The sequence below is a fragment of the Limtongia smithiae genome (genome assembly GCF_038497785.1).
Source record: "Limtongia smithiae strain NRRL Y-17922 unplaced genomic scaffold V1518scaffold_1, whole genome shotgun sequence".
Taxonomy (NCBI): domain Eukaryota; kingdom Fungi; phylum Ascomycota; class Lipomycetes; order Lipomycetales; family Lipomycetaceae; genus Limtongia; species Limtongia smithiae.
This window is the reverse complement of record NW_027117622.1, coordinates 884,968-910,661: the sequence shown is the minus strand read 5'-3', so window position 1 is coordinate 910,661 and position 25,694 is coordinate 884,968. Positions and strand designations below refer to the sequence as shown.

The 25,694-nt window shown below is 50.4% G+C and overlaps 11 protein-coding genes across 11 annotated transcripts; 2 read left to right on the top strand and 9 right to left on the bottom strand.

Annotated features, from left to right (window-relative positions):
- Positions 1–11: 11 nt before the first annotated feature.
- V1518DRAFT_20611 (uncharacterized protein) lies at positions 12–811 on the top strand. Its single transcript, XM_066900905.1, has one exon. The coding sequence runs from the start codon at positions 135–137 to the stop codon at positions 612–614; it is 480 nt and encodes a 159-aa protein (XP_066762004.1). The 5' UTR covers positions 12–134; the 3' UTR covers positions 615–811.
- V1518DRAFT_443760 (P-loop containing nucleoside triphosphate hydrolase protein) lies at positions 795–3,200 on the bottom strand (the record flags this gene model as incomplete). The annotated part of the gene is made up of 4 exons (XM_066906444.1): positions 795–2,765; positions 2,821–2,951; positions 2,997–3,095; positions 3,173–3,200. The coding sequence occupies 4 exons, from the start codon at positions 3,198–3,200 to the stop codon at positions 1,008–1,010; spliced, it is 2,016 nt and encodes a 671-aa protein (XP_066762003.1). The 3' UTR covers positions 795–1,007.
- A 224-nt stretch (positions 3,201–3,424) lies between these two features.
- Positions 3,425–4,616, bottom strand: V1518DRAFT_424582 (nucleophile aminohydrolase; the record flags this gene model as incomplete). The annotated part of the gene is made up of 7 exons (XM_066905870.1): positions 3,425–3,613; positions 3,678–3,725; positions 3,780–3,958; positions 4,029–4,191; positions 4,255–4,282; positions 4,347–4,435; positions 4,491–4,616. The coding sequence occupies 7 exons, from the start codon at positions 4,614–4,616 to the stop codon at positions 3,425–3,427; spliced, it is 822 nt and encodes a 273-aa protein (XP_066762002.1).
- A 1,095-nt stretch (positions 4,617–5,711) lies between these two features.
- On the bottom strand, positions 5,712–8,647 carry V1518DRAFT_369329 (uncharacterized protein; the record flags this gene model as incomplete). The annotated part of the gene is made up of 3 exons (XM_066901268.1): positions 5,712–6,563; positions 6,614–8,059; positions 8,120–8,647. 3 exons carry the CDS (start codon positions 8,645–8,647, stop codon positions 5,712–5,714), a joined length of 2,826 nt encoding a protein of 941 aa, XP_066762001.1.
- Positions 8,648–8,886: 239 nt separating this feature from the next.
- V1518DRAFT_409018 (mitochondrial 54S ribosomal protein uL22m) lies at positions 8,887–10,288 on the top strand. The gene has a single exon (XM_066902267.1). The coding sequence runs from the start codon at positions 9,355–9,357 to the stop codon at positions 10,153–10,155; it is 801 nt and encodes a 266-aa protein (XP_066762000.1). The 5' UTR covers positions 8,887–9,354; the 3' UTR covers positions 10,156–10,288.
- Positions 10,200–13,691, bottom strand: V1518DRAFT_409016 (chitin synthase-domain-containing protein). The gene is made up of 2 exons (XM_066902266.1): positions 11,021–13,691; positions 10,200–10,969 (listed from the first exon to the last, which is right to left on the bottom strand). Exons 1-2 carry the CDS (start codon positions 13,616–13,618, stop codon positions 10,403–10,405), a joined length of 3,165 nt encoding a protein of 1,054 aa, XP_066761999.1. The 5' UTR covers positions 13,619–13,691; the 3' UTR covers positions 10,200–10,402.
- A 584-nt stretch (positions 13,692–14,275) lies between these two features.
- V1518DRAFT_409014 (beta-lactamase-like protein) lies at positions 14,276–16,573 on the bottom strand. The gene is made up of 2 exons (XM_066902265.1): positions 15,654–16,573; positions 14,276–15,593 (listed from the first exon to the last, which is right to left on the bottom strand). The coding sequence occupies exons 1-2, from the start codon at positions 16,500–16,502 to the stop codon at positions 14,334–14,336; spliced, it is 2,109 nt and encodes a 702-aa protein (XP_066761998.1). The 5' UTR covers positions 16,503–16,573; the 3' UTR covers positions 14,276–14,333.
- A 175-nt stretch (positions 16,574–16,748) lies between these two features.
- On the bottom strand, positions 16,749–18,123 carry V1518DRAFT_409013 (Cys/Met metabolism PLP-dependent enzyme-domain-containing protein). Its single transcript, XM_066902264.1, has one exon. The coding sequence runs from the start codon at positions 18,005–18,007 to the stop codon at positions 16,850–16,852; it is 1,158 nt and encodes a 385-aa protein (XP_066761997.1). The 5' UTR covers positions 18,008–18,123; the 3' UTR covers positions 16,749–16,849.
- Positions 18,124–18,227: 104 nt separating this feature from the next.
- On the bottom strand, positions 18,228–19,564 carry V1518DRAFT_409010 (uncharacterized protein). Its single transcript, XM_066902263.1, has 3 exons — positions 18,975–19,564; positions 18,639–18,912; positions 18,228–18,566 (listed from the first exon to the last, which is right to left on the bottom strand). The coding sequence occupies exons 1-3, from the start codon at positions 19,265–19,267 to the stop codon at positions 18,384–18,386; spliced, it is 750 nt and encodes a 249-aa protein (XP_066761996.1). The 5' UTR covers positions 19,268–19,564; the 3' UTR covers positions 18,228–18,383.
- V1518DRAFT_409009 (peptidase S64) lies at positions 19,565–22,345 on the bottom strand. Its single transcript, XM_066902262.1, has one exon. The coding sequence runs from the start codon at positions 21,960–21,962 to the stop codon at positions 19,755–19,757; it is 2,208 nt and encodes a 735-aa protein (XP_066761995.1). The 5' UTR covers positions 21,963–22,345; the 3' UTR covers positions 19,565–19,754.
- Positions 22,346–23,299: 954 nt separating this feature from the next.
- On the bottom strand, positions 23,300–24,893 carry V1518DRAFT_370203 (major facilitator superfamily domain-containing protein; the record flags this gene model as incomplete). The annotated part of the gene is made up of 2 exons (XM_066901315.1): positions 23,300–24,602; positions 24,655–24,893. 2 exons carry the CDS (start codon positions 24,891–24,893, stop codon positions 23,300–23,302), a joined length of 1,542 nt encoding a protein of 513 aa, XP_066761994.1.
- Between the last annotated feature and the right edge of the window lie 801 nt (positions 24,894–25,694).

Genomic DNA, 25,694 nt, shown 5'->3' with positions numbered 1-25,694 from the left:
TCATAAGTTAACCGTCGTGCGCCACCGATGGGCTATCGTGCGCCACTTGTCCACGTGACCTAAGCGCCAGATTCGAGTTCGCCTCACTTACTTAGCTGGATTTGGCATGCCTATGGTACACACTTCCATGTCCTATGTCGCTCGTTGAAGAGATACCCGCAGCTGCGCGCTCACTGGCCACTGGCTACGTCACGATTCCCACACGGGCTGGTGGCCGTATGGCCTCCACATTCCAGCACCGCAACTCTGCCGCCGTACAACGCGCTCTTGCGCGCCGCCTTGCCGATCTCGACCGCGAGCAACATCAGCAGTCTTCCGACGCCGTGTTGATTCGTATTGACGGCAATCATCATGGCGGTGCCGGAAAAACGGCAGGCGTGCGCAAGATCCTCGGATCGAAGAAAACGCTTGCGAATCTGTTTGACGAGGACGACAAGGGCACGCACGCGTTTCTCTCGGCGGCAGCCGCGCCATCGAGGTATCCTGCACGGAAACTTTGCTCTGTGTGTGGATATTTGGGAACTATTACCTGCATGCGCTGCAGTGAGCGGTATTGCTCGCTTCAATGTGAGGATACGCATCGCGAGACAAGGTGTCTGAAAATCTACGCGTGATTTTGTTGGACATACAATTAGATGCGATCACTGCCAGGACGGGAAGTTTTTACTAGGAGCGATTTTACGAAATATCTGTCTCTTCCGTTTTCATGTTGAGGGATGTGTCTCTCAGAAACACGGTCGGTGGCAAGTACATGCGTCTGGCTCCTACGACTTGCCAAGGCAACTTGAGCAATGGCATCCCATTTCGCCACTCTATGCGTGCAGCGTGCGCAACCGTCAACAGAAGTCATTGGCACGACAGATGCGATGCCGGACAGCACTAAGTATTTATAATGATGTAATAGTGCCACTCTATTCCAATATTCCTACTGTACAGTACATAACTGCTAGTTTTGTACAACATGGCAAGAATGAAATTACACAAACTTGTCTATGAATCACTTTTCATTAGTTCTCATCGCCTTCGCCAGCTGACCGTCGATTCAAAAAATGCGGCGCAAGTCGTTGCAACGATTCGAGATCGACCGGACTCACGTTTCTAGCATACGCCTTCGTCGTGAATATGTACTCTGTATACATAATTGCGGACACCTTCCTACCAAACACGCTTGACGATGGGTGAACGTTGATCGGCTGCCCAGTCCCAATAGTGATAAATGCTTTTCCAGGTTGTGCAATAGCGGTGTTAGCAATGAATCCACTTAAAAAGCACTCCACCACCTTCTCGTTGAGTTCGGACACAGACTCCGGTGGTTCGATGGCTGCTACTCCGTTTGCAATGTTCGTCTTAATGTATCGTTCTAATTGCTTACGCGCATCCTCGGCATTCGCCATCGCTCTTGCGTTAATGTAGACACTCTCGCACCATTCTGTTCGTTCTCGTGCAGACGGCAAACTGCGATAGTGCTGCACGTAGTTGCGCAGCACGATCAAATCACCCATGCCGCCACTCGCTGAAATAAACGGCATACGCACATCGTTAACCTCGTCGCGCTTTTCTGGGCGCGGATTCATTACCAGATTCTCAATGGATAGGCACGCAACAATATCCAGAACTGCATCATCGATACCTTGCTCATGTGCTCTGAGAAGCACGGCTGCGAGATGCGGAGGAAGAGGCAATAGAGCCATCTGACGACCAAATTTGGTGATTTTCCCTGCATCGTCAAGTGCTTTAAGCGCATATAGCTGCGTCAAGGCTGACATTACTAGATAGGTCAGAATCACTCTCATCCTCCGTGCTTTATCAAACACAGATACCATACTTGCGCCTTTGCTCGGTCTCTCTAGCCAGCTCCACCGCATCACATCTGACACCCCGGCCGATTTTAAAGTCAACAACGGAAACGCAACATCGCACCGTTCGATTTCTGGCTCGTTCTGATTGCGCAGCAGATGGTAGTCCGCTTCTGTGTATAACCGGTAACACTTGCCCGCAGCTTCACGACCTGCTCGACCCATGCGCTGTGCTGCATTCGACTTGGCAATTGGTATCGTCAACAAACTATCCAGACCGAGATCGTGTCGCCAGACTTTGACTTTGTGTAGCCCACCGTCGATCACATATCGCACACCGGAAATGGTCAATGACGTTTCCGCAATATTCGTAGCCAAAATGACTTTACGCTTGAAACCCGGGATATGTTCAAACACTGCCATCTGACGCTCCGGTGGCAGAGCAGCGTACAACGGAAGAACAGTTATCTGAGGCACATTCTTGGGCATTGTGGAAGCTAACTCCTCCAGAAGTTCAGCAGCTTTATCGATATCCTCCTGCCCCGCCAAAAAAGCCAAAATATCACCTGTTGGCTGCGACATGTTAATCTGCACCACGGTCCTCACCATCGCGTCCACAACATCGTCCACTGGCCGGGGAAGGTACAGTCGTTCGACGGCGAATTTGCGACCTTGAACATAAAGAACCTCCGCTCCCTCAAAAAATCTGCTGAACTTCTCTGCATCGAGTGTGGCTGACATGACGATGAGCCGCAAGTTGTTCTTGCGCTGGTGAAGTAAAAGGTCCTTGAGGAATCCCATAAGTAGATCTGTGATGACGGTACGTTCGTGCGCTTCGTCGAGAATTATGGTCGTGTACTTATTAAGCTCGGGCTGTAAAAGCAGCTCCCGGAGCAACATGCCGTCTGTCAAGAATTTGATTTTTGTTCGCTGGCTGCTCATATTTTGGAAGCGCACAGTGTATCCAACCTGAAGTGACGGGAGTTAGCAATTTGTCAATGTACCAAATAGTGCAATAACATACATCCTGTCCCAGTTCTGTGCCGACCTCTTCGGCGACTCGTTTCGCTAGGTTGATTGCGGCCACTCTACGTGGTTGTGTGACGGCGATGATCTCATGCTTTGCGTCGAGCGACCGGATTAACTGTGGAACCTCTTTAAGACCGCAACGACGTCAGTATAGAGACAATGGCAACAAACTGAAGTCGCAAATGCAAGTGACCATACGCGTAGACTTTCCGCTGCCGGTTTCACCGACTAGAATGGTGACCTTATTCTTTGAGAGATGCTCGAGCAGGACTGTCGACACTACACAGAGATGGCGGTAAGTCAATTAATTCAGCCGACCCAGAAGTCCTTCTTTCATAGGCATTTACCTTCCTGGATTGGGAGCTGCTCGGTCATAATACCTACGCCTTTGTTGCAAACATTGCAGCTCCTGAGCAGCTGCGTAAGTGTGTTGTGTGCAGGACGCGGGCCAAGCTGTCCAGGTTTTTCAAGTTTTCTCCAGCGGCAACGCCGCACTCTCAACTCTAGCTCCAGCTTGCCCTCTTCTCATAACCCCAGGACTACGTAAATTTCTAGAGGACCTGTTAAATTCACTATGCACACAGAAAAAGTGACACTGTCTAGCTGTCAACCTCCATCTTGTCATCGTCCTTCACAACCGCCTCCTCGAAGATGTCGTACGGCACCGTCTTCACGATGGGGCGGATCTTCGTACTCAGCACACTCGTAGTGCCCTTCGCAAATAGATATGATTTCTCCTTCGTAGCCCGCACGTTGGGTGTGCGGTAGTTCCGGTAAAGAACTGCGGGCTGCAGCACAGCGTCAGCGAACTTGCACGCATACAAACACCCGTCTCGTATTGAAACTACTTACCTTGTCAACTTCCATGACACACATGTCGACATTCGAACCGGAACCGAGCTATCAATTGTCAGCCACAAAGATTACGCCAAAATGTCATAGAAATTATCTCACATCGTTCCAGATACCGGCCTCGATGGCCGATGCGCACAGCGTCATGGCTTCGTCCTTCGTCAATGTTTCCTTCCAGTTAGTCTCCAGAACAGCCATCGCCGCCATTGATCCTGAGCCCAGCGACAGGTAATACCCAACATCTGTGGATCCGTGAGCATGGATGGAGAATAAACGCGGACCTATTAATCACAGCAGTTAGCACCGCGGTTCTGCTCTGTACAGCCCTGACGTCCTCAGGAGCAGACATACCAGTGGCATCAACACCAGCAACAATCAGGTAAGCACCTATATGCCCCTGATATTTGAACAAGTGCTGTTTCAACAAGGTTAAACAGGTCACGACTCTAGGCGCTCTGCCTGTACTGAGAGCGTGTAACTCGAGAGTGGATGACATCAGCTGTGTGACGAATTCCTACGCGCAAAACAATTAGCGGACCGGATCAAAACTCAGCCCAGCTACATGATAACCACGTACACAGTCGGCAGCAGTACCAGCGCCAGCGCTAAAGTTTCACAAGTCAGTGGCCGCCGTGAACATATGACGCGCAGGATTAACTAGAGACGTACCACCAGATCGAAGGCGAGATCCGATGCAACTTCTCGCAGTTTTTGTCGGCAACGATATCGCCCTCTGTTGCTCGCGTGTCGGCGGCAATCTGGCACAACGCGCGTCAGTAAACACCAGATAACTGCTGTATGAGAATGCTGTACCACTACGCCGCCATCGAAGCGGCAGCCGACGATCGTTGTACCAGTCGACGTCGCCTTTGGCACAGGATATCCCTTCGCCGCAAGAAAACTGTTTCGCTGAAAATTGTCAAAGCTGAGCCCAGGCATGACGCGTAGTGTAGCTGATGCTGGGAACGATGTAGTGGAGTTGATAGAACCTGGGAATGTTCTGAGCGAGGCGCGGCTGAGCCGGTGTACACAAACCCCTCTGTTGCTGACACCGCTCATATTGCTCACTTCGCGATCCTCTAGATGTTGTCTCTCTAGAGACATTGGACGAAACCGCTTTCTTGTTCTACACTGTGCCTGGCGAAGCGTTAATGTCTTACCTCTCTCCCACATACTCATCATGAGATATTTATTCCTTTGGAGTATTGTTCTGGGAGCTTGGCCTTTTCGTTGAGCTATCAACCTCACCCTCGAGATCCCGTAATCTGTTTCAAGAGATCGACTTTTTCCCATGCAACGTGCTCAAGGTGCTTTACAAATCCTTGATTTTCCCTCTGAAATGTATTTTGCTCTTTCGACTGCGATTCAATTTCTGTTCGTATCTTCATGCGAGGCTTTCAGCTGATCTACTGATGGACCACAGCTGGTTCTCGTCGGCGGGGGGGCGACTCTCTTTCTTGGCGTCTTCGAACGTCTTTTTCCGGCTTCCCGCGTACGAGCCCACTGTGCTCGTAAAATCATTAAAGGATCGCTTGAATGATCTTTGCTGTTGCGGTAGTGGCGGTTCCGGTAGTCGTAGAGCTTCTAGGCGACTGATTAATAGAGGCCGCAGCAGCAGCAACCGCAGCTAGTTGCAGTCTGTTGGCAGCGGGCTTGTCCACACTCTAGCCCAGCGATCGCTGCGTTAAGTTCATCCGTCTTCTGTTCCAGTTTCTCGGCAGACTGCATGACGTGCAGTAGCATGATCAACATCGACGAGTCATTCTGCTATTGACGATGTGCATTTGTCTGATGAACACCGTGGATCCGATTCAAGCCATGGAATATCGTCACTTCGTTACTTGCAAAGTACGCGCTGTGATTGGACTTGTAGAACGCATGCGTAAAATGTGACGCGTCTCTACACGCATGCACGCGTAGAGGTCATGTGAAAGTCCGACCAGGAACAACCGCTTTCGCTCTAGCAACATATCGACAGCTAGGTAACTGTTCAGTATTTATATATCGTACAACAGAAGAGCGACTAAGCTACACTCAAATTCTCCTGGATGGTCCGCCACGACTAAAACCTCTACCTGTGAAGTTCTCTCGCTTGCCTCTGAAACCTCCTCTTGCTCCCCCTCTTATTCCTCCTCTGAGACCACTGGAACCCGCACTTCCCGTCTTTACCTCTGCTAAGCTGACATTTAACGCCCGCCCATTCGCGGTCACCATGTTCAGCGCTTCCACAGCGTTCTTGGCATCGTCGACGTTTTCGTATGTAACAAATCCGAATCCTTGGTGTGCATGAAATAAATCGTCTTTGCTGGGTAGGTGCACTCGCGCAACAGTCCCATGTCTCTCAAACAGCTCGCGAATGGCACTCTCTTTCATTGAAATAGGAATATTTCGCACAAAGAGTTCACGGCCGTCATACACTGCACCATGCCGCCGTTGCTTCTGGGAAGGATCGCTAATCTTGACTATAAGTTTGCGTACCTTCGTCAAATCTTGCGGGGTTTCCGATGGCGTCTCAGTCGTGGAAGCAATTGGAGCCGCGATTGAGTCATCTAATGCCTGCTGCGCACGAACCGCATCTGCCGACCGTGTGTATTGTAGATAGCAGAATCTGCGCTTGTTGTTCACTGAAAGTGACGGAAACCTGATGTCCAAAATCTCGCCAAAGGGTTCACACAAGGCCCGAATATAGGCTTCGTCTGCAGCTGATGGAAAATTTGTAATCCATAGAGTTGTATTGTTGCCAACACGAACTGTTATTGTGCTATCCCCAGCCTTCTTCTGATCTCGAGTCAGGGCTGCAAGTACATCCTCTTTAGATTCGAATTCCAATGTAGCTGTAGCAGAACCACCTGATCGCATGATTTTAATGGATTTGACGTTGCCGCACTGTATGATAATTAGTAGGACGGACATTAATCTAGCTTGGTCAGACTTACATCTTGGAAGAAGTGAGAAACCTGCTCTTCGGTGACATCTTCATGAAAACCCTCCGCTATAACAGTAGAATGCTCTCGGTCCCGAAGAGGCGAAGGTGCTTCAGTAGATTCAGTCAGTTTCTGCTTTTTCCTGCTTGCTTCGCTAGTAGAGCCATCCGCGGGCGTGGCTTTGTGCTTAAGTGAAGTAGATGTCGTATCTGAGTTCCCTTCAGCTTCGTCATTGGACGGCAAATTTGAAGGAGCCGCTGTAATTTCAGTACGTGTAAGAACTGCCGCTGTCTCTGCATGCTCCTGCATCGTGGCAGCTCGTAATGCACGTCGTCGCTGCGCAATCCGCGTAGCCTTTTTGGCTCTGATAAATGCCCTACCTAATGCATATGCTGATCCGTAATCCCGCTCATAAGCGATCCATGCATCTGCGAGTATTTCGGGCGAGTCAACATTTGTCGTCGTTACAGCGTGCATGTATAACGTGCTGATTTCACTATATCGAGAGCTCAGAGCATTCGGAATTCTCTTTTCCCATTCAATTCGTTTGATCCAAAATTCCGACTCTTGTGCATGGGATTTGGTGAGCACTTCCCATTGATCGCGAGCCTTTTCAAAATCTTCGTAGCGTGTCAAAATAGAGATGTACATCTGCGGCAGTATGTACTTGGAGTCCTTGCGCTTCTTAATCGGAAATGTTGTATCAAACGCAGTAACAATGGCGTCAACTTGTTGAAGAAACTCTGTTGCTCCTTCTCCATTGTCTTCGGCCTTCGCATTATCAAGTCTTCGCCTTAGATACGCAGTCCATTCGGCGGCTACCTGGCTATACTCCTCGGCACTAGAATCCAATAATCCAGTCGCAAATGCGCGATTCTTCAACTTCTCAACAATCCCGAACGCCGAACCAAACGTATCATGTACGTTGATAGCCTGTGCCCATAGCGCACCAGAGCGTGGACACGCTTTAACAGCGCGCTCGCATACATCGTAAACAGTGGCAGACGGAAATTTAAGCTCAAGAAGAAAGAAGATATACGCCTCCCAAATTGTTGAAGCCGTCGGCAAGTGCCGTAGTGCCCTTTCGAACAAGCATTTTGGAAACTCACGATCCGATAATTTCTTCGGTAGCCCTCTAGCGACATCTATATATTGTGCCCATGCGCTGATATCTTCCGGATTGTGCGCCAGGTAATCTTCAAATTTCTGCGTCCGCGATAAAATTTCTCTGGAATTATGTACAATTTTGTTTGCGGAAACAAGTTCCTTTTCGTAATTTTTGTTGTCGTACTCGGTGATCATTGTCGAATAATCAGAAAATGTCTCGGATATTGCGACATGGGGAATTTTCAGGCGCGCGAGATATAAGCTCTTCATTAGTTGTATATTCTCGGCGGACCCTGTATTCTTGAGCTTTTGCATATGGAAGTCACGATAAGTGTTCCAGACAATGTGGCTCTATAGCTTCGATTAACAACCGCTGAGGCATCGACGGAACACAAAATTAGATTGACTCACATCAGGAATTGCATATGCAGTTGCCTCTACAGCGGCAGTCAAAACTCCCTCAACAATGGTGTCCGTGAGAATTTGTAAGTTTTTGTCTGCTGTGATCTTATTAGTGATCCTACTCTCGTGTTGCCATTCAGAGAGCACAAAGTCGATGTACTGCTTCCATAGCTCCACAGAAAACAGCTCGCGTATGCCCCGCGAATATAACTCGAGTATATTAACCAAAGCCTCGCCATATAGCACAGTTCTTTGGTCGCCTTGAAGGTTGGGTAACTCCTCACGGATCCATTGCATCCAAAATTCTTCGCCCATCAAGAACAAATTAGACACGCGCTCGCGTTCGTCCTTCAACTCCTCCGCCAAAGCACCCGATCCAGCTCTCTGCAAAAGTGCCAGTAATTCCATATGCGCTCCATACTTGTACGGGGTTGTTAATACAGTTTCCAGCAACGTGCCTAGCTTCTCAGCATCTGCTTCTGTAAAATCGTCGCCACCAACGTCGTGGAAACTGCTGCCGTCATCGTCAATTTCCATTTTGTAGACTTGATCAGAGTCGTTTGATCTATCAAATCCAGCTTCATCTGTATTCGACATTTTTCATCACTGGTCTGAGATTCATGGCATGTGCGTAAGTTGCTCTTACCCTTCACTATTCTATCAGGGGACATCGAGAAACTACGTCATAGAGAGATATTCACGTGACATGAAGTACCAATACCTCTAGTGCTTACATGTCACGGGAAATTGGTCGCCCCGAGACCAAACGAGGTACACAAGTTGCGAAAAGCGCACCGTTTTTTGACCAGCGGAATTCCACTCCACGCGGACGGAGAGCAACGGCAGGAAGGCAACTTCAGGATATCAGAATGGTGACCATACGGACATTGACGGCACTGCCCTCATGCCACAGTGCGACTCTTTCAATTGCGTCTCGTTGCCGACTGGCCCACAAGCCAATTTTCCAGAGCACTGTTCAAAGTACGCGTTCCTGGGCTTGACTTGCGCCATACCTTTGGTTTCCCGTTTGGCGCATATCTAACGGTTATGTTTTAGATAGAATTGTTCGTCATATAAGTTTCACCCCGAGTCTTCAATTTGCCGATTCGAGAGGGAAGGGCGGTAGCAAAGGTTCTAGCGACGAAGATATCGCGAAATCAAGTTCGTCAGAAGACACTAGCTCCATTTTCGACAGCATCGCTCCAGAACCGGAGAATGCACCAGGTCTCTTCACCGCACTCGATATGAACGCGGAGGCGCAGCGTCTTCGATTGGAGGAGGAGAAGAAGGCCGCTGAAAAATCACACGATGAGGCAGAAACCGACAGACTCAACAAGATGCTGGATAACTACGGTGGTTCGGTGACTGAATCAGAGGGAGAATCTGCAACCAAAATTATGAAGCCGGAAGATGATAAAGAGCTGATGGAAATTATGAAGCCGAAGCCAAAAACCGTCATGGAGACATACTTGAGCCCCTTACAGCGCGCCGTCTACCTTAAACAGACGACTGGTGAAGAAGATCCTCTGATTTATGGCAAGCACTATCGATTCAAGCCGAGTCGGCAACTGAAGCAGCTGCTCGAGCCAAGCGTATGGGTCAAGTCGAATACGCAGAAGGGTAGCGTGAAGAAGGTTACTCCGTTTCTGAGATCTTTGCGGAAAATGAATATCTACAAAGCTATTGCGCATTGTCATTTCAGTGTGAAGAACATCGGACGCGATGTCGAGAAGCTGTTGTACAGAGGTATAGAAGAGGCAAAGGCGCTGGGTATGGACGAGAACAGTCTCTATGTCGATGAGATCTGGTCCGGCAAGGAACCTAAGCCTGTCATGACTTTGAGTACTATGCTGGATTACAAAGGCCGTGGACGTGCAGGCCTATTGAAGCGAAAGGAACACCATGTCCAAGTCATTCTCAAGACCGAGGCAACGCTTAAGCGCGTCGCCAAGGAACGTGAACAAAAGATGAACGCTAGGAGGCCATGGACTGCTCTCAGAGACAAGCCATTTTACTACAAGTCTGGGTCAAATTACACGTGGTAAGGCCGTCGCAGATTTGAGTTGCTAGACATTTGCAACGTAATCAATGGCGTCTCAGATTATTCTGAACAATTTTAATTGAATATGTAAATAAAGCATGATTAACTTGAAAGTAACGTTGAACACAATTTCGAAAATCAACAACAAAACTGAGTCACAAACATACATAGAGGGTCTAAACCACAAACTCATAGCAATACCGCAACGTGATGGTAACACCGAAAGATAACAGTGCCTCACACAACAATGTTTACCTTCGTCGCATTGATCTGAATCTGCGACCGCAGAGATAAACCATGGCACCAATAAATCGGATAAATGCAAGCACGGCGACGGAGTAAAGTACAACCTCAAGATAAATCGTTGATATTAGCTCTTCCTCTGTTTCATCATCCGAGTCTCTTCTTAGTAATCGTTTGCTAGATGTATCGTCATCCGAGTCCAGTCGTTCAACTCCCGCGGTTCGCAGTACAATCGCAACAAGAGCAAAATTGCTAACTGCCCAAGTAACAACGACCCAAGTACGCGATAGCGCGTAGTAATTCTCAAGCCTGTCCTTCTGATTGACAACTTCTGCCTTCGCCACTGGTACAGTGTTAAGCTCGTTCAATCGGCTCTGATAAGCGTCATTGAGCTTCTCTTCTTCGAATATGATAGCAACTTGCGCTTTGCCATCGGCCTGAATCACCGCAGTTCCAAGACTAGCGGCATGTCCAGTATCGCCCTTAGTACCCCATGAAACGTCGTGGATATTGCAAAATGCATAAACGTTAAGCACATTTATATACGACGGACTCAACAGCAAGTATTGGAGAAACTTTAAAGAAGTCAGTAAGAAAACTCGAGATCAGACAGGCGGAGTACTCACACTGTGGAATAAATGTCCGAACTCGAAAAAACAAAATGACGACCAAATATATAAAACATATGTTGAAGCTAGAGAAATTGCCACGCCTCGCAAAGTCGAGTTTGTGACAAATAGCAAAAAAGTGATAGAACCATCATTATCGGCTTTGACCTCGGCAATCGACTTGATGGTAATGTAAATCACAGCAAACATGAGATAGGCCATGATCACTGCAAAGATGCAAACAATGGCGACGTAAAATCTCTTCGTGCCCTTCGGTTTGTTACCAAATGACAAAATAAAGCAGATGAACAGACATCCTATGTAAAGCCATTCGAAAATGACGCCGAGAACTTTGCCGGGTGCAAATCCTAGAGATGAGTCGCCCAGAGATGCGACTAAAATGCGGAAAACTAGGAAGAAGTTCGCTAACCCGAACCAAGAAAATGCAATAGATGCTGCCTGGTATACAAACTCGACATGGAACATAATCTTTTGCCAGAAACTGTGACTAGATCTCCATATGTACTGTTGATGAAAAAGCGCGTATAGAGCTGCAAAAAAGGAGCCATTGAGCCATCGTCGTCGCTGGAGAATGAGCTCATCAAGCTTATCGGGAACATCTGTTGATGCCGATGCTTCCTTCACATAACGCAACTTCCAGTTGCAATTCCGCTTCGTCACAAGCTCGTAGCAGAGAATTCGGTCCTCGGCCAAGTACATATTCGAGTCGAAAATTTTTGGTCCTTTGTACTTGCCAGTCTTGTCATCGTCGGTCGTGGGTGCGTGCATGGTTTCGCCTTTGTAATACTTTTCCAGTGGGCCAAGTCCTCGCTCATCATTTTGGATCGCTCTGTATCGATACGCTGAAAACGCGCCTGGTAAAACAGAAATAAAGCCGAACGAGGATTCCAAAGGTTTATCAAGAATATTCGACATCTTGTATTCGAAATTCTGAGAAGCGACGAGCGGATTTTTGATCGCCGTAAAAATCTGCCTTGAGAGGTTGTTTCCCAAGTCTGCTCGGATTTCACCGCAAGCACCGCCAACAGTTGGGTCAAGGTTAAACTCACGCCAGAGATAGTATAGAGAATCGTTGGTCGGCTTAGTTCCAGCATCTAGTAAGACGCAAACTTCTGGTTGCAGAGTACGCGAAAATGCGTCAAAAAACCATCTGTGCGAGTTGATCTTCTTCTTGTTCTCCTCTTTCAGGCAGAACATGAGCTGAACAGGAAATTTTCGTTTGCTGTTACGTTTCTTTTCGTCAATATGCCTGATGTCGACGAGTTCCACTGTTTTACCGATTTTTTCGATCCCAATTCTGGTGGTGTATTCGAATAAATGCGCGTGCACTGGAGTAGCATTGCCGTCCTTATCCGAAATACTACCCTTGGCACTATTGTCCTGATAACACCCAAGAGCAGTTAATAGAGCCAGAGCCCGCGGATTGACTTTGGCACGACCGTCTGCAACAATGCAAACCACGACTCTTTTCCAAGCAGTTGGACCCCACTCGCTGTTGTCTTTCGGCTTCAGATTACACAAATGGTAAATATTCTCAAACACGCCTTTAAGTGTCCGAGCCAAAAGAATATCATCCTCGTTGTATATGGTGATGACAATAAAGATCACTGTTTCTCGTTTTGGCGAATATTTCATCTGGCGAAGAGTGAATCCGGCATCAACAAATTCTCCCGGCTCGACAGTAACCGCGGAATAGCGTAAGTGCTTGAATTCACCTCTGTCGGACTTTGAAGCAAGAGAGCCGGGAACGGGGAAATCAAAAACGAAATTACCGCCCTCGAATGCAATGTCAACAGACTTGAAGTTTTCCTTCTGATAGATAGGCTCAGGAGGCATGTCGGCTTGCATGTAAGTAGGCTCCATCGTAACTTGATATCCATCACCATTGATAAATGTGTCGGGATTTTGCTCGTAGTCCTGGTAGTAGTACTGAGGATATAAGGCTGGATTGTCTCCTGCGACGGATTCTGCCAGTCTGTAGGTGTTTGCCGTATAATCTTCGCCAGCAAAGTCGGTCGGTGTAGGCGAAGCTCTAAATGGTGACATCCTTCCTGACAGCTGCTGCGGGTAATCTGTTAGAAGATAGTGATCTTGTGAATCGCTACCATAGTAATCGCCAGACTCCAGATCACTCCCGCCGATTTGGCTAGACTGGGAGGGATGGCGCTGACCGCCGGAGGATGAGAGACCGAACCGGGTTGGCATTGGTGCGGGCACTGAGGGCATCAAGTACGGAGATGCGACCTGTTGTCGCATCTCATCTTGCTGCCGATATCTCTCGACAGCGGACCCAAATCCCCCCGAGCCATTGTCAGAATGAGACTGATCCAGAGTGTCGTCGTACGAGTTGTCGTAGTGGCCCTGTGCCGCTGGGTATGGATCGTAGTATTGGCTCGGCGCGGCAGCCTCGTTCACGTACGTTTCGTACGTTGATTGCGGATTTTGCTGATCAGAGAGGTAACTGGAATATATCCCCCCTTGCTGGTGCTGCTGAGGATATTGCTGGTCGTCATATTGCTGGTCTAGATGCTGAGTGTCCTGGTGGTAATTGTCGAGCAACTGGTCGTCGTCCGCCGTGTAGAATGCTGCAACCATCAGCTGGTCGGTCGCGGCGCGAGAAGTGTAGAGAGGGGGTGTACTCACGATTTCTGCCTTGCTGTTCGGCCATGATGCCAGGAGACAGCAGTCAATGCCGCAGGAGAACAAAGACCTGCCGTGTGTAGTGCGCGGGAAGTGCGCGCGAGGTGGATGAGAAATGAGCTGAGAAGGAGGAGAGGCCCGTGAAGTAGAGGCTGGCAGGCGCTGCGGAGGCGTGCTAGGCACCGCAGTTCACTGTCTTGGCTGGCTGTTCACACTGCCACTGCCTCCCTGTGCCTCCACAGCCACAGCCACGGTACGCGTTTTGTGCGCTCGGCCACGCACGCTGCGACACAGCCACCCCCAGGCACAGACACAGCCGCGCACACAATGACGCCGCAGGTGGCACATGAGCTAGGGTTTGTCCCTGTGCCACAACTCTTCAGCCGCCAGGCCTGCTCGCCGCTGCCAGAAACTCGCGTACGCCGCCGGGCGTGCATCGCCATCCCCGCTGGCAAACTGAGAAAAAAGCACGTCAGCGAGGCTGTGCAGATACTAGCGGGAGCCGAAGACAAGCTATTTACAGACAGCACTCTATGTCTAGTGGAAACTGTCACATGTGCGATGCTGCCCTGCATAAGAGCATCAGCACCTATCGTCTTGATCATCGACCACTTTTAACTGGAAGTTTCTCTGCTGTATTTAAGCTGCGCCATACGCCTTCTGTCAGTGGCTAAACTCTGGCATCTTTCAGTATAATGCCCAACAACTGCTCAACATCTCCCTGCCGCCCAACATCTCGAAGTCGTAGGCGCATGCCATCGTACGCAACGGAGATCCAACCCCGCATATCGTCGCGGCAACTCGCCCCCGCCTGCATGGGCATTACAATCGGGTATCTTGGACCCATGTGTGTCAGTATGGCTTTCTTTGCTTTTGCAGCCTTCGCGGCTGCGATCGCTTGCGACCTCGTCGAATGCATCTTGTGTTCCGCGTCGCTCACTAAACTGTCGTCAAATGTCGCTTCGTGAATTAGCAAATCTGCGCCGGCTGCGCACTGCACAAACGCTTCGTTCCCCGCTCGTGTGTCTCCGGAATATGCAAACTTGAACCCATTTGTCAGCGTAAGCGCAAGTGAATATGACGGCCGGCAGTGCTGCGCATCAATTACGTCGACCCGCGACACGTACTCAAGCATCAGTGCAGGAGAATCACTGGCACTTGTACACTGTTCTAGATCGTATATATGAGTTCGCTGTAGAAGCTCCGGTACCGCGTCGCTCCAGTCTCTGAATAATCCGATAATCTCCCCCGGTCCGAGTATGCACAGCTTCCGCCTGTACTCATCTCTATTTTCTTGAATCCACTCCATGCAAAAACTTATCAACCCAAACGCGTGATCGGGATGCATATGGCTAATAATTACCATTTCGACCTCCCGCAAGATATTCTGGCATCCAACGACACCATACAACCGGCGCATACTGAACACTGTACTTTCGCCACAATCCAATAAAATTCCAACAGTTGATGCTTTCGTAGGAATTCGCAGGAGAGTACTTGACGTCGCCTTGTATTCAGTTGCAGCAAACGAGCAGCTTCCAATGCATACCACTTCCACGTCGCCATAGTCTCCTTCAGTCACAGTTTGCGTCAAGTTTTGAAGCTCCTCAGCGCATTTTGCCAAAAACTCCGGGTACGCTACAAGTTCAGTTATTTCAGTGTCCGCATGAGTTGCCAGCGAGTCATCCACGCTGCACGTCCATAGCTCTGACCCTTCGGTATGGCCTCTAAATCTGTATTCTAAACCATTGGCACCTTCGCGAACGCTAGCGCCTTTGATAGTCGCCAAATTCTTCATGAGGTGAGAGTCAGTCTCGGTATGGAATAGTGGAAACTGGGCATCGGAAATCGTATTCAAGGCTTGGTTCAGCAGCGATGCTTTCGGGAAATCTGCCGCTCCTTGGGAATACCAGTGGTGACATACGGCATGCTGATACAGTATAGTCAGAATCAGATTGTCGTCATAGTCTCAATCACCGCATGCACAAACCTGACAATGAGATGGAAATGTCTTCACAAACTTAACGAACTTCTCTCCAAATGGGTCAACCGATGCACCCAGACAGTAAACGACAAGCCCGATATCGATCAGAGAAGTATGGCCGTCTTTTGCGTTAACAGGCATGCACCAATCCACTTGCATTGCTTGGTCCAAAAATCGTTCGTTCGGTAAATCGACAAACACAATCCGCGGCGGTACTGTGTATTCGTCAAACACCATGTCCGGTGTCACAACTTCGAAATTGTCAGAAATGCAAGACATATTTTTACGAAGTTTCGCTATATCTTGTCCCTTGGTGATTCCTGAATTTTTCGCCTTCAGAGCGCTGAATTTTGGCCGAGGAGTAGGGAGCACGATGATGTAGCTCATTGAAGCGCTTGACCCCATCGCCGTCAAGTTAACTGGCAACACAGTCATGCACTCGGTTGATATGGGACCAACTGCATGCCTTATATCTGCATCCAAGGCATACCGTAGCACAAAATGCTGTAGTGTGCCAATAGCGTGCTCCAGATGCTTGTCTCCGTACACAACTGTAGCTGAAGCCCGTCCGTTCACCTTGTCATGACTCTTTGCCGGCCTCGACGCAGCTATAGTCTGTGCTTGTAAAATACCGGGAACACCACCCATTTGACTTTTCCAGTCAGTATATCCCGACAGATATAGTCCACGAAGTTTTGCGAGTTTGATCTTGCTGCGCGAATGCATCAGTATCCGTTGTGCGCCCTCGCATGCTCGACCGAACAGAAAATCTCCCGCGCCAGCGATGCTGATGTGCAGAAGAGTAGATAGATTATCGATTGTCGGCTGACATATTATTCGCGCCTTGAACTCCATGAATTGGCTACAACCACCATCGAATGCGAGCAATTGAAGACGGTGTCGATGTAGAACGACGTATCAGCATTGGTGCGGCGATCAAGGAAACTTGAATTGGGCATTCGGCATCCGGTTAGGGCTTACAGGATTCCCAGAGTGCGCAGTCATCGCGATCCAACAGTAATCGAACTGCTAAATACGAGGTATGAGGGGGAACTCTTTCCAGCACGAGAACATGGATAGACTAGACTTGCAAAATGGCATATTGTGGAGCCGTAGAGAAGGATCGATTAGACAAGCCACTAGCTAGCAATGTACCCTCTCGTATCATAATTATGTCCCATTTGTGGTATAGCTCCCTTAACTTACAATAGATCAACAGATGCAGCCAGAGCCTGTCGTAGATCCGCAATCAAATCCTCCACATCCTCAACCCCAATCGATAATCGCAATAAAGTGTCTGGGACTGTTTTATCGGTCATGGCGCGCCATTCTATGAGACTTTCAACGCCACCTAGTGACGTTGCATGGTGAAACAACTTCAGCTTCGACGGCAGACTCTTTGCAATAAGCGCAGTTTTAACTTCAATCGAGAAAGTGGGATTGTAGAGTCCCCTGTTGAGCTGCTCCGTGACAAACGCTTCTTTCTGTAATGATGAATGGTACACTTTCGTAAGCACCGGAAGCTCTCCAGATGTAAGTCCTTTGCTGAGAAACTCGACAATCTTTACTCCATTATGCGCTTGCGTGGTTACCCGCAGCTTGTACGAGCGCAGACTGCGAAGCAGCAACCACGTTTCCATATTTCCTGGAGCACTACCAAACATCGCGCGATCCTTCAGCAGCTGCTGCGCAACCTCAGGATCTTTGGTGACAAGAATTCCCGCAAGCAAATCCGAATGTCCACCGAAGTACTTTGTAGCGGAATGCATAACCATGTCGACACCGAATTCGAACGGATCCTGCAACGGTGGTGGCGCGAATGTTGAATCGACAATAACCTTCGCTCCGCGGGAGTGCGCGAACTCCACGGCCTTTGCGATATCGAGTGACTCGCCGGTTGGATTGATTGGTGATTCAATGTGGAATAGATCGCCTTGTCCGAGTGCCTCGTCGTATGGCTTGATCTGCTTGAGACCAGAGAGTCTGTTGAAAATAGCAGCAACTCCATGAGACCCATGGTATCCGTCCGCAAGTGCTAGATGAGACGGATTGTAGTACGCAAGCGCAGCAGTGTAGGCGGATAACCCAGACGCGTACACGACGGCGTGGCCGTGAACTATCTGTGATAATACAGCCTCCACGCGCTGCGTAACCGGCGTGCCAAATCTAGAGTAGATAAACGCGCCCGACGAAATAATGTCTCTCTCTTTGGCGGAAATCAGCTTGCTGGGGTCAGTTTCGTAGTGGTATGTCGTGGATACATGTAGTGGTGATGCGACGTCGGCAACGAGTGTGAGATCGTCATCAGCGTGAACTGACAATGAGGCGAGATCAAGGCTCAATTGATTGAACTCTGCCATTCTGAAGGGGCTGACTATAGTGAGAAATGCTTGCGGGGCTTGATGCGAGAGTAGGATCGCGAAGTGGAGAAGGTACAATGGTGTAGCCACACGCCCGTCGTCACCTCTGTTTGGCCCCAACGCTAGCAAATTCACGATAACCTAGCCTGTTAGTCATCTTAGTCTTAGCACGTCACCGCACCGCACCAAGGACACCTCACAACTGGATACAATCATATTTATCGCAATCATGCAGAGAACCCGCATCTATTCAATAATCTATTTCATCTATATCTCTGAATTATCTATACACTGGTATGCGTACCCGCCCAAAGTAGTAAAGATGAACATATGACCAATATCGATAATCCAATTGCCAAATGCAAGTATATGCATCTTACTGATCCTTCGTGAAGTCGTAGGAATAAATGATCGCGTCCACGGGACCTCTTTCTTCAAGCCCCTTGACCCATGCAGCTTTCTTGACTCTTCCAACCTTCTCAAACCCAAGGCCGTCCCAGATCTTCTGTGATGCGATATTCGTTTCGAAAACCAAGTTAAATATAGACGAAGTATATCCCTAGATAGCAGTTAGTATCCACCAGCGGCACAAACGCAATTGCGTCCGAGAAGTTGTGGAAGGGATACTGACTAGCTGCGGAGCCCACTTGACATACTGAGCACCCAACGTCTTACCAATTTTCTGGCCACGGAACTTATCCGAGACCAAGAATCCCGCGTTACAGACATGTCCACAACGTCCTGGATAATTGGGCTTCACGTAGAACGTACCCAGCGCGAGCTCCTCCGCGTTCTTGAACGTCAAATCCAGCTCGCCTGACGACTCGTCCAGAATAATGACAGCGGTGAACAGTATAAACCAGTAATTCCGGAAGTCAATAAATGATAGTGTATCCCATTGCGGACTAGACCAACAAGGATATCAGCATTTATCGCTCATTACAGTGCTTCGGTGGATGGTACATACTAAGTCCTTCCACCCTCAATTTCTCGATTTAGTAGCTTCCACAGAACCGCGATCAATCTATCGACATCCTCGGCGGGCAATATTTTGTTTTTCCCGCCTGGCAGACTAACTTCGATATCTTTCTCATCGTTCGTCCTGAAGAACGCGTATATCGTAGCTTTCCTTCCATCAGGCAGCACGACCTTGGCCGGCTCGAGATATGATGCTGGCTGACTCGCGAGAACCGGGGCTGACAGAACCGGCTTCGAAAAGATATCCTCCATTGATGTATGGTGAGTGTTTCCGAGATTCATCTCTATGATTGGAAGGAGTGTCTGGGTATATGAAGAACGTATATGTCGAGAGCGTCGAATAAGGTCTGCTGGTGAACCATATATCCCAGCAGTAGAGGAACGGTAGCTTTCTGTGTGTGTCACGGCACATCACCAGAATAGCTCATCCCCAACGACTATTAGTCATTGCAAAATGTTTATATCAACCAGTATTCATGTTTGCTTATCCATATATGTGTGTCCTGTTGTGAAAAAAAAAGCCCGGAGGCGATCGACAGAACACGCAGCCTCTCCCTACTAACTAGCACAGGCCCGACTCTTTCAAACACGTAGTCAAAGATCCACGAGTGCTATATATTACCGACTAGCTAAATCGTTATAATAAACAAAACAAAACAAAACCACCACAACTTATTGCTTCTAAGTTAGTATCATACACCTAGCTATAACTATAAACCCCAGTAAAAATAACCAAGCCATCTAATTTATCGAGTACTTTTCCGCAATTCTACTCCAACTCAGAGTCAGAGGAGGAGTCCATTGCAGATCCGTCATGCCCCTGAGACGAGTCTGAGGTTTCTGAACCGCCGACCAAAGTATCTTCTTCGCTATCACCGTCCTTCTCACCAACAACACCCCACTCGATACCGGTGACTTCGCGCAAGCGCTCCAGGATACGGGTCATCGGTGTAAACAAGCCGAACTCGCGATGTTCGCCATCGTATGCGTGCAACATGCCAACAACACCAAGACCATTGATGCCGTCCTTGCGTAGAATCCAAGCGCCGGAGTCTCCACCGGAGGCAAACATCCCAGAGGGAGCGGCAGCGACAACAAACTCGGAGGACTGCAGAGCACCGTCGGCCCAGTAGATCAATCGCGGCCAGTTCAGACGGCCGGTAGTGAACTTCGACATGGAACCATACTTGAAGACTTCAAGACCAGGAACAAGATGCTTGACAACCCGACGAACAGTTAAGTTTGTGAACATCAGAGACGGGTCGTATTCGGCAAAAGGAACATCGTCGCCAAGAGAGTTCTCAACAGGCTTCAGGCCTTGCCGACATCTCACGACCGCCACATCAGAGATCATGCCGTTGCAAATTGTTCGCTCACCCCACAAGACCTCACCGAAGCGGGGAGGACATGACCGGCCCTCGCGGCGCGGATAATCTTGATCAAGCGCATTGACGGCACGCTTGAAAGCACGCCGCTCGTCGGAGTGAGGTGCATAGTGAGAGTGCTCCTTGAGCAGGACATCGCGGTACATCTTGATCAGCACCGGCGACGGAACACAAACAGCGGGCCGACGACTCCGCGACTCGGTCAAACAAACATGTGCGCAGGTCATGGCAAAGGCACTCTGCGAGTAAGCAGCCAGGGAAGCATCGTTCGGGTCGACTTTGGGATACACGTAACCGCCCAGAGTACCACTGAGCGACTCAGCATCTTCAGTTGCAATCGACATCGACATCGGTGGGACTTCAGTAGTGCACTGCCGGAAAGGAGCACGAAATCCTCCTAGCACAACCTTCGCACGCTGCTGCTGGTCGGCAGAACCAGCTGCCATTTCAATCTTGTTGCGCTGGCAGAAGAAGTGAATATCTTCGGCAACATCCCACAGACCAACAACACTCTCGAGATGGCCAGGCGAGGGATTCGGGACTCCGAAGAGAACAGAGATGACGGAAAACGACTCAGAGAAACCACGGCATATGGGTGCGATGAAGGCGCCGTTCTGCTCAGCCAAGACATTGTACTTTGGTAAAACGTCCATAAGCTTTGTGAGCTTCTCCAAAGTTCGTGCGCCGTGGGACTCGGGTTTGCTGTAAGACTGCGCGATGGCAAAGTTTCGAGGCTGAGGAGGAGCAGTGTCGATGAGTCTGTTCGGGACGAGGTTAAGCTTCACTCCGAGGTCGGAAGCGGCGCGAAGAAGGGCACTCCGCGAGGAGGCATACGGCAGACCAAGAAGCAGGTTATCAGAAAAATGCAGCACAGCCTTGAGCACGTTAGACAGAGCGGGACAGTTCATAGGGGAGAGCTGGAGAGCAGCAGTGTTGTGGTGACCGCAACTCGAGACGACTTGTCGAAGATACTGCGTGATTGTGGCAGCGGCCTTGGATAAGTCCATCATGTGCTTGCTGACCTGCTCCAGTACGGAGCGGACGTCGCCAGCAAGATCGTCGAACTCGGCCTCGAGAGACCGCTTGTTCTCGGAAATGATAGACATGTTCGTGCGGGAGTCGCTCGGACGGAGGGGAATGGCAACGCCGACATTCGGCATGGAGCTGAGGTTGTTAGGGCCGACGACGCGGGCGGGCGAGAGCGGCGAGGACAAGCCATAGGGACCGTAGTATTCGTCGGGGATGGCGAGGCTCAAGCGCGACGAGATAGACTCGCCGGAGATGGAGGACGCGGAGCTCGAGAACGAGGGCCACGACGCCCCGGAGGAGGTGGTGCGGGTGGAGCGGATGGAGGGCGCATAGGAGCGGGAGCCGGCTGAGTACACAGAGTCGATGCTTGGGCGCTGGGCGGGGTCGCTGCGGTAGGAGAAAGTGGCGTCGCCCCACGGCGAGGGACGGGCGTCGTCGGCCGTTTCTGGGACGGACTCGAGCTGGGCGCGGGCCTTGGTGTCGACCTTGGACAGCTGCACGTTCTGCGCGCGCTGCTGCGGGGAGGTCGCCACCGTGTCGGTCTTCGCGTCCGGGGTGGGCATGCCGGGAAGAGGGCAGACGGGGGCGGCGGCGGCGAGGTGGCGGCGGCCAGGGATAGAAGAGGAGAGGCAGGGACGAGGCGCGGACAGAAGACGAGATATGGAGAAGGCGGTCGGTTAGCAGGATTGGGGGTTGCAAAGTATTAGCCGGATTAACGACCCCGGCAGCAAACCCTGTTTGCTGAGCTGCCTGGGATTAGCGAGTCCCGCACCCAGACCTGGGGTGCACAGTACCGTCAGGCGGCACTGCACTCCCCGGGTGCGCCTCCGAGCAGACGCCCCCACAACAATAGAGCGACGCTTGGGTTTCCGGCAGTGTGGCGCCGCTAGTCCCAGCCCAGCTAGCAGCGCCGTGCGGCACGATGCTCGTGCGCAGCGGCGGTACGACGCCCTCGCCACTGCGCGTGGTTCCTGCACGCACGCGTAGTCCACCGTTCGTCACGGCGGCCGATCGCGAGATCGCCAGCTCAACGCGCGCTGAACTAGCGGCTGCGCACTGCGCCCATGCGGCAGGTATAGGTGGATGGTGGGCCTGCGGGCCGACGGGAATGGGGACGGGCGGGAGCGGGGCCGCCGTGAGGCGGTCCCGACGGGGGTGACTGCTACATGGTACGACGCGTCGCGTCCTCCTCCGCATAATGCGCAAGCAGCGTCCGACAGCAGACCGCCGGCGAATCACGGACGTGCGAGAGCGCTGGCTCACTGCGGCCAGGCGCGAGCATCCTCGTCAGAGCGGCGTGTGACACACGGGGCAGCCTGACTCTCCACCACGCAGCTCGAACGGTCCGAGGTCTCCCCTTCGCTCTTCTTCATCTCGGCGAGCTCTCACCTGAATTGTAGACACAGCGGCACACTGCGTGCAAGCCCTCCTTTGCTTCGAGTGCCACAGGACACTCTGCGTCTGCTCGCACACCACGCGCGTCGTCGTGCCGCGTGCGCTGACCGGTGACTCCTCTATGGGTCGTCTCCACTAGTCGTCGTCTCCACTAGTCGTCACGGCCGCCGCCTTGACAGAGCCACTCGCGGTGCAGCGTGTCGAGACTAACGGTGCGACGGGACACAGCGCGGTTAGCAGCCCTTGCCATTTGCCCCTCTGCATCATCAGCAGCAGCGACATGGAGGCAGCCTGCCAGGCCCCGGTTCTCCCGTATTGTCTCCCTGAACTGGCACTCCTTGAACTCTTCGTATAGACGACTAAACCTTGTTTCCTCTCGCCAGGCAGTTTTTGTCAGTTGTGATCTGGCCCATCTGTCCTTCTTCATGGCAAGTGGTATTATTTCTCCCTAGATGCCTCTCCAAACTACCTCCAACCGATGATGTACGCCAAGAATGCTTTATCCTCACAACAACCATCTAAACCTAGCCTCCATCTTACTATCACTCGTGTCCGTCTCAGAGATACTAGCCAGTTGCCTCTCTATCCTCTCACGTCGCGCGTTATCGGCCTTCATCCACGCGCCCATGAGCACGGTAATGATTCCTCCAACCGCCCCGAACGCGGCAGTCACAATCAGCGCCAGTGCATATCTCGGTCGGTCCTGCTCCCGAAACACATTAACCGATACTAGTCCCATCAAGTTCGCCAGCGGCACGCCGACGCCTGTCAACGCGGCGCGCTTGTTCTCCGACGGTACATTGTTCGAAAACCACGCTGACAACAGGACCGACGGCAGCGCGATTCCTGCCGTCATCAGAAAGCACGCAAAGTACGCGGCATCGATGTGCGCATTAATGTCCGCGATGAGCAGATAGATCATGAATCCAATCACCGGAAACGCAAATCCAATCGCGATGAACGGCGAGCGCACGCGGAACTTGTCAGACAAGAATGAAAACAATAACAGCACAAGAGCACCGCTAATATTCGGCGCAACCGTAAACAGGTTTGTTTTCACCGTCGAATATCCAAGTCTCTCCACAATCTGAGGCAAGAACACGCTGACAGATTGCAGCGGAACACCCAGACAGATCTCGATCGCGAGCCATCCCCACGCTGTCGGATGTTTAAACACCTTAACGGCCTCGCGTACATTCAAGGGCTCGTTTACTATCGACGACGAATCACACTGAATTCGAAGCAGCGCAACGTGGCGCTCGGTTGGTGTCAAAAATGAAGCAGAGGTCACGTCAGGAGGCAGAACGAACACGGCTGCCATCCCGACGACGATAGTACCGGCACCTTCGATAATGAACAACCACTGCCAGCCCTTAAGGCTTGAGCCCTCGATTGAAAACACCGCGAACGACAAAAGTCCAGCAAACGCGGACGCAATATTCGAAGCAGCGTAGAAGATAGCCAACCGTTTCGCGAGCTCTCCGCGGCGGTAAAATGTTGTCAAGTAAAAGATCACAAGCGGGAAAAACGCTGACTCAAACACACCGAGAAACCATCGGATAGCCATGAGACTTGACCAGTTCGTGCATGCTGCCGAGAGTAGCGACATCGCTCCAAAGCCAAACATTAATACCGGCAGAATCCGTGTAACGCCATAATGCTTTCCAGCCAAGGTAAGAGGGAAGGCAAATAGCACATACGGCGCATAAAACACAGATAAAAGCGTGTTGTACTGGTTGCCTGTGAACCCAAGGTCAATGTCGATGCCGTCCGTCTTTGCGTTTCCCAGGTTACTTTTGTCCAGAGAACTATATCATGTTAGACCAGCACTAGATACGCAATAGCGATAGACGCACTTACTTAAACAGGTACATAATACTCAGCGCCGGGAGCAGTCGCCAGTCTAGCTTGAAGCATATCGACTGTTCGATTTCGGGATCAATATCGACAACCTCGTCGACACTGACGTCATCGGTGAGCAAGATATGGCAGTGGGTGAGTAGAGATGTAGTCGAGTCCGTGTCATGATCCTGGCTAGAAGACTTATAGTCCGAGGTCGCTTCGTACTTTCTCGGATTACCTGAGCCGGCCGGATCCATTTCCGTAGGAGACGCCTCTTGTTGTAACAGTGCCGACTTCTCTGTAAGTGCCATATGCGTACACGGTTAATGTTGCCGCGCAGCGTATATTCAGCTGAGCCTGGTATATTCTTCGAGCCAACCAGTTAGCATGAAAACGCTGCCAGGTATATATATCCGCATGCCCTGGAGATCTGTATCGAGTAAGCACATCTTAAAAGTCTATGCGGTTGGGCAAAGTCGCTGCAGATGCCTGCGCGGGCCGCCGGCGGCCATGTCCGAGACTGAGACCAAAACTTTGAATGCGCCGCACTCGACGCCATCGCGCAAAAGGAGCTAAAGAAAAACTCAACATCGTCCGGCTTATTCGATCAAGCTTACTCGATACAGAGGTTGCGCATCGGATCGAAAGGCTTTGCGATCGAGTAAGCTCTGATTTTCCGTGCGAAGCTATCTTGTATCGAGTAAGCTTTACTCCTTTGCCATAAACACATCTGCCTCCTTCTCCGGCAGTGTTCGCGATACCTGAAATTGCCAACTGACCTCTAAGTACTGAAACATTTGAATGATGTGTTCGTCTCTCCTATCTGTTTGTGATCATTTTGATTTACTGAGGTCTTTGCAACTTTGTTTACATCTGTTGCTGGGCTATGAAGGGAACGTAAATGATCACTCATCTGCTCATGTCACTTTGCAGCGCAACAGCTTTCGCGGAAATTCGGGTATAGCGACGATGTATCATGCAATCTGATACTCTTCTAATACGTGTGCTTGCGATTGTACAGTTCACACAGTAATGCATGATGTGCGTAGTAGATGGAA